General features: G+C 47.6%; 1 protein-coding gene across 1 annotated transcript; it reads left to right on the forward strand.

Moving 5' to 3' along the window:
* Positions 1-3,425: 3,425 nt before the first annotated feature.
* Positions 3,426-5,315, forward strand: GSTUM_00008522001 (uncharacterized protein; the record flags this gene model as incomplete). The annotated part of the gene is made up of 3 exons (XM_002840097.1): positions 3,426-3,720; positions 3,784-4,304; positions 4,371-5,315. 3 exons carry the CDS (start codon positions 3,426-3,428, stop codon positions 5,313-5,315), a joined length of 1,761 nt encoding a protein of 586 aa, XP_002840143.1.
* Between the last annotated feature and the right edge of the window lie 7,439 nt (positions 5,316-12,754).

A 12,754-nucleotide genomic window follows, 5' to 3' on the forward strand; every position in this document is an offset into this window, starting at 1 on the left:
CTACCTAAATTTCCCCCCCACAGGTCCCTATTCCACAACTGTTTTAGTTAGTCAATTTTCTTCTCATTTACCTATCCTAATAGATTATTCTCCTGTTGATGTTAGAAGATTCTGCTTTCACTTACATTAGCAAATATTCAAAAAAAAAAAACTCAAATCCCTATTCTCTTAAGGTTTCTCTGGTGCATGATGGCAGGTTGCCCGCCCACCCATCCTTGCATATTTTTCCGATATATTGACAGGTTGCCCACCCACCCACCACAGTAAATTGAGTACCCACATAGTTGGGCATATAGTTACTGCAGTAAATAAACATATTAGTATAAAACTACTAATATAACATAAAAAAAAAAAGGAGAAAAAATAAATAAATAGAGTAGTAGATAGAATGTAAAACAAAGAGGAAATAAATTAATTAATAAACTACTCAGGTAGACATGCTTTCAAGTAGTAATACTTGGCAATCATAGTATGGATGGAAGATACTAACATCAAGTTGTATGTATATGTATATGGAAAAGAGAGTTGAATAGAGTAATGAGAAAAGAAGGAAGAAGAGAAGGAGGAGGGAGAGACCTCATTATATAGATCTGGCTCAGAAGTGCCAAGAAAGGTCTATAGAGAAAGGAGAAAAAAAAGATAGAGTTTAAACTTATACTGGAAGGAGGGGGGAGGAGGCATGTATACAATAAATATTATGAAGGGAAATATAACACTATAACAGAAGTTGAAAACCTGAACCAGTTAGTATATTGCATTACTGCTTACATTTTCATTCCCCTCTAGATATAAGAATTAAACTAATTTGAGATTCTAAAGTTCTACTGCCACTTGCAAGCAATCTCTTCCAGACCAAACACAATTTCATAATTCTTATTGTGCAATCTGTTTAGAAGTGGGACCAAGGCTGTTACATTGTAAAATGCTTTAGTTGGGTAGGATATTGGGTGAATCAGGGTGATGGTGATGGCAATGGCAGAAGTTACGCTCTCGAGCAGCATGCTTAGTTGACTCGAAAAAATCAAGTTGCAGTAGTGAGCTCAGAACAAAGGGTTCCCGAAATAATTTCTCAGACCAATATTTTCCCACCCTCCGTGAACGACGACCCCTAACCCTCGTATCAGAGCCAGAGAAAGAGCAAGGAGGAAAGAAGAACTTGAAATCAACCATACCCGAACACATACGCCGCGCCTTCCCGAACCCACACAAGCTAAAATCCTTTCATCCATTCACTTTGCCGAATCCCAATCCTTATAGGAGTTCAGGGTAGCCTCCAATTCGATATGTATAAAAAATCATGCCGTATCTATCTTCTCAGCCCATTTAACGGGGACGCCTACACCCAACTTTTCTGTTCATCGATATACGGGCATGATACTCAAGCACAGTATCTCACCCCCACATAAAAAACTACAAGTCTTAGCACTCTACCGATATTCTGGGCGGCCAGACACGACCGACACTGTGACTTGAGCCTGGGCCCAAACCATGAACTTGTCATTATCACGCTTTCCCGAGCAACTGACATTTTGCCGATATGAAGGTTTGAAAAAAAACTGGCGGGCAAACCAAACGCACCCTTAAAGGCCACTCAGCTCCGCTGTCGAAAAAGGGGGGGGTTTTCGGGCACCAGATTTTCAGTGCGGTCTATCAGATCTGAATGCAAAAGAAGGCGATATATTCGCTAATCGAGTCCACCGACTCGAAAACATCTCAAAAAGAAACGCTTTCCAGCCCCGGGGCTGAATTGCCCCATGTGTGAGCCTTTCCAGATACCTTACTGATTCCAGTCCAAACTCCTGACCATAAAAGTCCAAACAACAACAATAATTGTGGCGCGGGATGAAATGGGGTCAGCAGGACCTGCTATAGTATCGGTGCAAGAACTCAGGGATGGGGAGCATCGGGACTACAATGGCAGGGCTAGTTTCCCGAACTGGCGGTGCCTGCAGTTGTAGTGCCTTGCGCAGGACATTTTGGGCGGAGAAATCGATGTCTTGGAATAGTTTTTGGTCGTTAGGGCCTCTTGACTGGTATCATAGGCCAACAGTCAATTGGAGGGTTCATTCTGCATTTGTGAGGTGTTTACCTGATCGCTCTCTAAAATATACTGGTATTTGAATACGATCTCGGCATCAAAAGCCGAGAAAGAAGTGTGCCCCTCCCCTAAGCAGGTTTTCCATATAAAATGACGATTTCAATTGGCTACCGGGAGCAACCACAAGTAATCCCCGCTCTCCAAGCCCTGATTATGTGAGGTGCATCCATAGGAAGTTTAGAGTTATAAATTTATTAATTTTTATTGAAAGTGACCTTTAGATCTTGTGGAACAATTCCAGTGATCTGGCATTTATCCATATGAATCTCTAGGTTGAATTATCCAAATTTTCCTAGTTCATTGTTGCCGGACAGTGTGTATTAACACATTGGTAACTGGTGTTTTGTTTGGGGGCACGTTTCCAGCAACCTCCTACTTGTTTGCACATTCTAGCCAAATTCCGTGATCTTTGTCCTAGACTTACACTTCCCCATACAATAAACCACCTTTAAGGAAACGATAATAATAACTCAAGGTCTTGAGAGGACCCGATTCCGGCGAAAAAGTATTCCGAGTGAGTGGTTTTTAGACCGATCATACATGTTCCATCTTTAGTGAAAGACTACGAATGATGCCAGCGGAGCACGCTGGATCTCACCAATGATTGCACCGTACTGTATTCCATGCCCTACCATACTCAACGGCACAGTAAGCCTTGCAACTATCGTATTCACCACCGGACAACAGATCAACTCAAGTAGTATATACGAGAAAAACACGGTAAAGTGCTGGAAGAGCCTAACCACTGCGCCTGGGCGCATTCAAGCACCACCGATATAATGGAAAATCGGCCTGACCTCCGCAACGGAGGTCGGCCGCCGAGAACGCGTGTTGGTACGATATCCTGTGGTTTCCCGGTTACCCTGATTCCCCAGAACCTCGTATTCAGGGAGCCGCAAACCTCATAAGCGGATTTTGTGGAAAGAAGGATGCAAGTGCAGTACTGTACAGTACAGGGATCTGCACCTCGGGCGAGGCTGCGCCCTGTCGAGAGTGTGTAACAGCAACCGCAAAATCGTTGCCATTCGAACGTCACCAAGGCGATCATAATGGCTCAGACGGTGGAAGGACAGTGCGGATATGGATGCCTTTTGGTCTATAGTGGGTGGGCGAGTGGGCGAGTGAGTGAGTGAGTGAGTGAGTGAGTGAGTGAGTGAGAAACTTGATAGGCATTGGCCGGCTACTTGATGAAACTGGTTTTCCCTTGGCCTCATGGTTAGATGGTTGGTTTCGTGAAATATATAAGAGCACGACTCCGATCTCCTGGATGTCGTTCAATTCGGGCTAACCTCAAAAAATAGCCCAGTCGATAATATTCATTCTCGTGATGAAGTTTCCTATCCTTTCAATTGCCCTCTCGGCCATCCTCTTTTTTCCGCTTGGCCTCACAACTGACGATTCTGACTCGGAGAGCCAACACTACTCTCAATGCCGATGTCTTCCGACCGATCCTTGCTGGCCTAAACCATCTGAATGGGCCTCTTTTAACGCGTCGGTTTCTGGATCTCTGATTGCTGTCAAACCCGTTGCGTCACCCTGTCATGATCCGGCATTTGATCAAGCAGCTTGCGAGAATGCCAAAACCAACTATAAGCTATCAGTTTGGAGGGGAAGCTTCCCGGGTAAGCACCCCTTGAATCCTCTACAAACCCGGTCTGCGCTAACAATTTTCCTCCCTTGCGAAGGTGGATATCAACAAATAAATTTTGAGACCTCAGCTGTTAAAAATGAGACCTGCTACATCGATACTCCCAGATCTTCTCCATGCGGCCAAGGAAATGTACCGGTATATGCCGTTGCAGCAACCTCCCCAGCACAGATTCAAAAGGCTGTCGACTTTGCTCGCGAAAAGAACCTTCGACTTGTCATCAAAAACTCCGGGCATGATTATCTTGGGCGATCAGCGGGTAGGGGGTCATTGCAAATCTGGACACACAACATGAACAATATCGAGTTCTCGGGAAATTTTACGCCGGAAAGTTGCAAGTGGAAGAAGGGCGAAGAGGCGGTTACTATTGGCGCCGGAGTACAGCTGAAGCCATTATATTCGGCATTGGCGGCTAAGGGGAAAACTGCGGTGGTCGGGCTTGCTAATACGGTCGGTGCCGCCGGAGGTTTCATTCAAGGGGGTGGACATTCGCCTTTGGGACCGTGGAAGGGGATGGCGTCTGATAACGCTTATCAGTTCACCGTTGTTACTGCAGATGTAAGCTTCTCGCACAAATACCTCACCAGATTACCCGTATAAACAATTAACCGTCTACTCCGCTAGGGCAAACATGTAACCGCTAATGAGTGCCAAAATTCGGATCTCTTCTGGGCTCTTCGAGGCGGTGGTGGTGGCACATTCGGGGTGGTAACGTCCGTTACCATTCGCACCTTCCCCGATACCATCATGCTAGCTGCAAGTTTGAACGCAACAATCCCAGACAGGAATCAATTCTACTCGTTCACAGCAGACTTCCATGCTTTCCTCCCCAAGTTCAGCGATGCGGGTGGATCAGGATACTACTATATATTCCACGAGACAAACAGCATTATAATTGGCGGGTTCTTCGCCGGTCAATCTAACCCCAACGCCACCGAAGCCCTCTTTGCGCCGCTCGTCCAGAAAGCGCGTGAGTACACCAATTCACAGGTACAATGGAGCCAGCTTCCCCCGTTTCCCGCCAGTGTTGGGATAGACACGATTCTAAATGGTACCGACGTGACCGGTGGCTTATCCCTGTTATCCTCCCGCCTTATCTCTCGTAAATTTCTCGAGTCCGCCGATGGGCCAGGGAGGTTATCCGAAGTCTTCAAGACCATCGGGCCAAACCAGAATACAGTATTCATTGGGCATGTCGTTGCGGGTGGCCAAGTCGCCAGGAACAAGGGTACCATCGATTCGGCTCTTAACCCGTCCTGGCGAAAGGCTCTCGTCCATCTTGTGTTTGCGCGAGGGTGGGAAACTAGCACTTCTTTCCAGGAGCAGGCCATTATAGCACGGAACATGACGGATGTCGAGGCACCTGTCCTCGCTGCGCTAGAACCTGATATGGGTGCTTATATCAATGAAGCGGACCTGAATGAGAGGCACTGGCAGAAGGTTTTCTGGGGAGAAAACTATGACAAGTTGCTTAGGATTAAGGCTAGGTGGGATAAGGAAGAGTTGTTCATGTGCAAGCCTTGTATTGGAAGTGAGAATTGGGATGCAGAAAGTATTTGTAGGAAGTAAATGGAGGCGGCGTCATTGTAGCGGTATCTCTGTTAGAAGTTAGGATCGGTGTAGCTAGTGGGGCGATTTGAAGTTAGCTGATACAGTATTATGCTTTTAAGACTAAATTTATCCAAAATTTTCAATCAGTAATCCAACATCACCCCCTTTTAGATACTATAAAACCTATTCAATTACGGATAAGCAGATGCTGAATACCCTCCTGGAGGTGTTTCGAACAAACTTTCCAAACTCCAGTTGGCCAGATCATATGATACCCGGCACCAAACACAGCTATTGAAGATTGCAAGAATGGGCATCGCCCCGATATGGTAGGTAGATAGGGTGGAAAGTTGGCCCCTTGGAAGGTTCCAGTCGGGGGTGACTAAATTTTAAACAACAAAGGATTACGGCAGCGATTTGGACAATGTTGACTTAAGCAGGGCAAAGATGTAAAGATAAATTTCAATATCCGAACTGGAGAAGTATTCTCGCAAAGAACAACAATAGGTAATAAGAAACGGGAAAGACTGATATGACCCAAATGCGAGTAACGGAGGAAAGAGAGACAGATTGGATAACGAACGAAAACAACTATCAAGGAAAAACAAGCTGCCTTTTATCCTTCCCTAGATCATACTAATCTGCTTCCACATACTTCCAGCGTATGCCGTGTTCTCCATCACGTTCAGTCTCACTATCGCCCATTTGTGCCGCTTCGGCCGAGGGTAAGTGAACTTGACCGAGGGTATGTTCTGACCGAGGATAGTCGGTATTTCCATATGATAGGGGTAGCCTCCTAACATGGAGTCGTCGCAGGTATCGTCGCAGATGTTGTCACATATGGCGTTTGATGTGTAGGACTAACCAGTAGTCAAACATAGAGGCGTCGGAGTAGTTGATACCAAGAGGGTTAGGGTTGTGAAGTCGTTGCCATAGGGGAAACATGCGGTGAGCAGCCAAGAAACACTTCCGTCCAACACTAAACAGTGCTCGCCGTGCGAGGCTCTGATAGATGGACTTGCGGTTCAGGTGGCGGTGCGGCAACGGAGGGTGAAATCCCAGGGCACGTCCCGGGCGGAGGCACGCGGAGCTTGGCCGTTTGGTCTGACCATCTTGTTGACCCCCTCGCCCGCCCGGCAGATCATCATCGCCAACATGTCTCTGTTAGTGCCTGACCACTGCAGTCACCGTATATTGTCCATCATATGATACCGTGACAATTATTTCGCACTCCTACTGCGCTGTAGGGATACCCGTCTCGCGACGGAATTCCGTGATTGACCCTCCCCCCCCAATCATCGATCGGGATGCCGATGAAACCATCCCTCCCCACAGCCACTGTTGATGAATCGGTCCCCGCCGGCAGCCACCATCGCCCGAGTTCATCCTGACCAAGAGCTATCAGTCAGCCCCACTGCGGCTATGTACTGTGGAGGGTGAATGGAGCTGGCATTGTGCTCGTTAACACATTCCCCGGATACCGCTTTACCTTTTGGCCCCATTGTTGATATTAGCTTCCAATACCTGCCCAGTCGTCGCCCGGGCAGCATGCATTTTTCATTGAGGTGTGTAGGTGGGTCTGTGTAACGCTGGACTGGATTATAATATTATCCAGGGAATTTTATAAGGATTCAAAAGACTCCTATTATGGATGGATGGATGGGTGGATGGAGTTGTCGGTATGATAATTTAGTACCACAGTGTGGGATTCTGTACCGCGCGGAACAGGGAGAAGAAGTATTTCGGGGGCTGGGGCTTTGTGGCTCTGTTTTTGGGATCCTTTTTCAGCGCAGAGATAGGGTAACGGTGATAATGCTTAACCAACAGCGCTCCCACGAGCTCTCTTCTTTTTCTGGTTAGGGATCGGGTGGAGCCGTGAGGAACATGTATGGTGATAACCTGACTACGGTTGTTTTACGTTAAGCATTACTCGACGAAGGGGATTCACTCAGACTCTAAGAGTAGCACTTTTTGACGGGCCACCATTGTATATAAAAAACGAGATTTTTTTTTTTGACGAAAATCGAACCCCTGATTAGAGAGGATAAATGAACACACAAAGGAATCGATTGGGAGGCCCGTACAGTACTGTACATACGCTGAATTGCGAATTGTTATATCCATCAGATTGTCCCATTCGGGACGCTAATGCTATAAAATTTAGAAGGAGAAGAAAAGAAGATGCCATTCTTCCGCCTAAAGAGAAAACGTGGACACGGCTAGCAGGGAGGCTAAGTGGGTGGAAAAGAAATCCCGGAGAGCGAGAGCATGAGCTCAGTGTGCGGTGTGCAGTAACCTTATGATACTATCATACCACCCTCATAATCCAGTCCATCACCCGCATACCGAGTGATACTCCATGACGACACCGGGCCCCATCTCGGGCTGTTTACAGCCCACACCCACCACTTCCACTGCTCTCCACCTCCATACCCCTCGTGAAGCATCGCCTCACGCCCACCGAGCGCGGCGCCATATGATTAACATACCACAGGTACTGTACGTTGCATGCCCAAACATAAGACAAGCACCGGTGCGCCATCCAGCGGAGGTCGCCGAAACCCTCCCAGTGTGGGACGGTCCTCACTACAAGAGAGAAAGAAGAAAAAACCCAGCGCTCTACTACCACTTGGAAAGCCCTATCAATACTCTTTCTCCTATCATACCGGTATTCGAGTGTGTTTGTGGCGCTTAGGTGGTGTAAAAATGTACAACTCAGCGTCGGGCTTGATGAAGTTCCTCTAGGCGCCCCATGACCGGGATGGGCGGTCACCGGGTGTGAAAGAAAGTGTGGTGCTGCGGGAGAGGGTGCATTTTCACTTGGGGTGGAGGCTTTTCCGGAGCCGGGTCCGAGGCGTTTGGGTTGCTACCGATATTCGAGGGAAGGGGTGATAAATTTGTACATATGGAGACTCTGTTATGCACGGATTTCCTTTTCCACGTATTCTAGTAATTTCTTCTTAAGGGCTCTGCTTGCCCGCTGCATGTATACCAAGAAAAAGTGGAGAACCCCGTGGGGGATAGATTTTCGAGTGGAAGGGCGGTTTGTGAGGGGATACTGCTTGGAGGGATTGAATACGGTAGTGGGAAATTTGAAATGACTTGGTTCAAAAAAGGTCTAATTAGAATACCGCACGAAGCGGTGGTATTAATACACGATAAGACTCTTTCCGAGAAAAACAAGATCAAAAACTCCGTATAAGATCCGCTAAATCGATAATAACCCCCCCCAAAAAAAATTTGACCCCGGAACAACAAGATATACTACAAGCATAGTACGGCAGCCAAGAATCCTCCCGACCTGCCAAAAGTAGGCACCCCTATATGTATTTTTCCCTCCGCCCCGGTATCGTACCTGCTCACCACACCAGACGAGGTCTAATCTTGCGTAGTCAACTTAAATCCATCACCAGCACCAAAGACCAAATCCTCATATAAATTTTTTAGGATTGCTTCCCCTCTATCGACCTACTCGTGCCTGACATCTCAACGGTACTTTATGGCTCAACGGCACTTTATGGCTCCCCGTGGTAACTCTGTGGCTCAACAGTACTTTGTGGCTCAATGGCACTTTGTGGCTCAATGGCCCTTTGTAACTCAATAGCACTTTGTAGCTCAATGGCACTTTGCAACTCAAGACAACTTTATAAATTTAAATATTCGTAGTTTTGAAATAATAGAGATACTTTCACTTCACAAAGAGTTGATCCATACAGCAATCAATCATGCCTCCAGCTCCAGTGTTTATTCTTCCAAGCCAGTGGGTTGAACCATATACTGATATTGAGATTTTAATTCAAGCCACTGTCGTCTTTCTATACACCAGTAGTAACAAGTATTTAAACTTTGCTGAAATTGCATGACAGTACAAAATACCAGTCAGAAGACTTCAAGCATGTTTTCAAGGCCATCAGTCCTAACAGGATGTAACGATCCCCCTTTGGACAGTTAGTTCTTAGCGACAAGGAACGATACTTCTCTTTTCTCTCTTCTTCTTTCTTTATCTTACGATAGCTCTAGGCCTCTACCTACGTTACCGATAGTACAAGACCTTTGTCTTTTATCGGGAACGCCTATCATAAGCTTTCTCTAACTCATCTTCGTGAAGGACTTTCCTTGACGTAACGATAGCGTTGCAACAAAGATAAAGATTGTAAAGGTGTTTTATATTTGTTAAAGTAATAAGTAGGAAAAGTACTTAGAATTCAATCTAATTTTATTTAAACTCGTACCGCCAACACTGGCATACGACGAGCCCCCACCAGCACAGGGATACCACTAACCGGTATACCATTAATCATAAGCTAACTAAGTCTATGGCCCCGCACCTGCCATCCCTGAGTCATGCCCGCATGAGAACTAATTACAAGACCATCAAACAACCAAGCGCCTACCCTGATCCAAGTCTGTAGCCCCTCTGGTATGAAGCCAACCAGCACTAAGCATAGCTGAAGCCGAGCAAAAGACCGACCTGACCAGGTTCCTCGTCCAAAAAATTAAAAACCACTACCATTCGGTCTGAATACCATCCCACGAAACCCCCACCACAATAGAAAACCAACAAACAAACACACATAACCTACAGGCGATACAATGGCAGAGAGGAGGTGACAAACATGTCCACCTCTCGCATCCGCATGCCAGGCCATCGACCCTATGAACCCACTTTGCCAAGTACCTCCGAAGAGCGTAATGGTGAGGAGGACCTGTACCTGCTGCCTGTCCCCCAAAAACAAACTCATAAACGTAGAAAATACATAGAGGTGGTGACAGACCTAAATAGTCAGTGGAGCCTATCTCCTACCCATGGTGCCTTGCCCCTGCCTGCCATGCCCATTGCCAAACCAAAGAAACCAAACAAACCCCACAAAACCCAGCACACAAGACCCAAACAAGTCCAACCAGGTGGTCACAACCCACTATCCGCACAGGTGGCCATCAACCATCCAGGTCGTCGAAGAGCTTTACAGCACTCAGCAGCTTTACCCAACAGCCCTATTAGGCCGGAAACACTTAATTAGATATCGCCCAACCTGATACATGCCCGACCGGTGCTCACAGGTGCCTCTCTCCTCCCAATCCGCCCCCCCCAAGCCCCACTCACCAGGTGTCACAGAGCCCATCCAGCCCCCTCAGCCCCTAAGACAGATCAACCATCCGATAGCCACAGGACAGCTTATACCTAGCCCCAATGAACGGCTACTGGTCTTGGCCACCCAACAGAGCCCCAACCCTCAATACCGTATAGCTGAGAGGGGCCCACCAGCCACAGCCGGGAGCCACAAAGAAGGCAGCACCAATACCCGAAGGCATCGGCACTAGCCACACCACCCAACCCAGCCAAACTGAAGTCCAACCAAATTGGGAAAAGGTAAGCAGAGCTGGCCAAAGCCAGCCCCACAGGTCCGGCAACAGGCACGGACCAAACGACGGGCAAGAGGCATTCCCAACTGATGCGACAAGAAGGGAGAGGGGGAACGAACAGAAGCAGACAAATAGAAGGTAGGCCCCACTTGCAATGGGTGAAGCCGCCAACCACAGACCACAACCGAACCACCCAAATGTACAGACAACACGAGTATCTGGCAGCCAATCGTCCCATACCACCCCAGGTAGCAATGAAAACCACACCAGTGGGTAAGATTTTTCAGGGTCAAAGCCATCCCCACTGAGGCGAGGAGGAGACACCTGGCTGAACCACAGTATATGCTACAAGGACAAAACTTCCAAGGGAACGGTGATAAACAACATCGTAGGATTCCGACCATAGAAACATGTAGTAACAAGGAGGAGGGGGGCCGGTGAGGCCCCCTCCCCAGCGGATTGATGCGGCTGGTACAACGCATTGATACTTGGGAAGGTCATCAGTCTAACCCAAGGGCGTTTTGTATCGCGAGAACTAAGGACTCTGTTAAAACCCAACAAAAGACATGATGTAACAATCCCTCTCTAGATTGTTAGTTCTTGGCGACAGGAAACGATACTTCTCTTTCTGGCTTCCTCTTTCTTTGTCTTACGATAGCTCTAGGCCTCTGCCTACATTACCGATAGTACAAGACCTTTGTCTTCTATTGGGAATGCCTATCGTAAGTTTTCTCTAACTCATCTTTATGAAGGACTGTTCTTGGCGTAACAATAACGGTGCAATAAAGATGAAGATCGTAAAGATGTTTTATATTAGTTAAAGTAATAAGTAGGAAAAGTACTTAGAATTCAATCTAATTTTAATCTAATTTTATTTATACTAGTACCACCGATACCGGCATACGACCAGTCTCCCCCACGCCCCATAAAAAACCAAAACTATCTAAAATACACTACCGCGGACCATTCCGCCTCACAATCACTCCCCCCAAATATAAATCCCAAAATCACTACCTAAATGGGCTCACGGGCGCTCACAGCAACTAGTACTGTCCCGGATTAATGCGTCTTCCCACCTCGCCACCCAGCCACCGTCTCATACCCTCACCCCTATCCGCCTCCAACACAATCTGTCCCACATACTCAACAAAGGAAACATACAGTCTATCCCAACATTCCTCCGTCCTTTTATAGTGTAGTCTCCGGTCCGCGTATCCCTCGGCCAAAACCATCCCACAAAATGAACAACGCTCCTCTTTCAACAACCCTTTTGTCTTAGCCCACCGCAAAACCACCAACGTCCGAGTCGCGAGGTCCAGCTCGTCCCATTGCTGGTGCCGAGAATGCCAAAACCAATCGTGATACGTTCGTAAATAGTGGGGCTTTTTCTCAAAGTGTTCGGTGAAGGTGACTCGTTTCTGGGTGGCCGTCGCTGAAATCGCAGTCCCACAGCAGGGACAATCACAGCGTCGCTGGTCGGGCAAGAAAAACCACTTCTTCGGCATGGTTACCAACCCCGGTAGAACGTATCCACTGCCATCATGTTTCTTCTCACACTGGGTGCAGGTCGTGGGGTCCCCTACCGTCGCCAACTGACCACTTCTTTCCACTATCAGTGTGCCGTCAAAGAGGTTACCTGCCACTACCAATTCCCCATCCACCGTCTCAACATGCCGGGGAATTCCTAGGCCTAACCACCTGTAGCTTACCCACCAGGACTTCCACTGCAATATCGTCGTATCCTTGTACAAGTCCTCATTAGCGGGCCGCCCTATAGCATAGCGGGGGCACTTAGTCCAGTGGTGTCTATCATCCTTCCCTGCACAGCTGTCATGCCCGACCAAACCGGTCCCGCTGCGAATTATCAGTAAAACATAGGAGTCCATACGGGTGAGGCCTCGAAGATGTCGAGGTGCCCTAGGTTCACGAGCATAATACCCGTGTCCCTCCCTGTCGTGCCATGAACCCCACTCTACTTTTCGCAATTCTCGGGCCAATGCTGCACGCCCAATCCCAAAGCTTACCCCTTCCCAACTCACCGGCCGCAATGGGTGCCCCACGCAGGCCTTAGCCTTTTTATCCACCGTCTCATT

The sequence above is a fragment of the Tuber melanosporum genome (assembly GCF_000151645.1).
Source record: "Tuber melanosporum whole genome shotgun sequence assembly, scaffold_48, strain Mel28".
NCBI classification, from domain to species: domain Eukaryota; kingdom Fungi; phylum Ascomycota; class Pezizomycetes; order Pezizales; family Tuberaceae; genus Tuber; species Tuber melanosporum.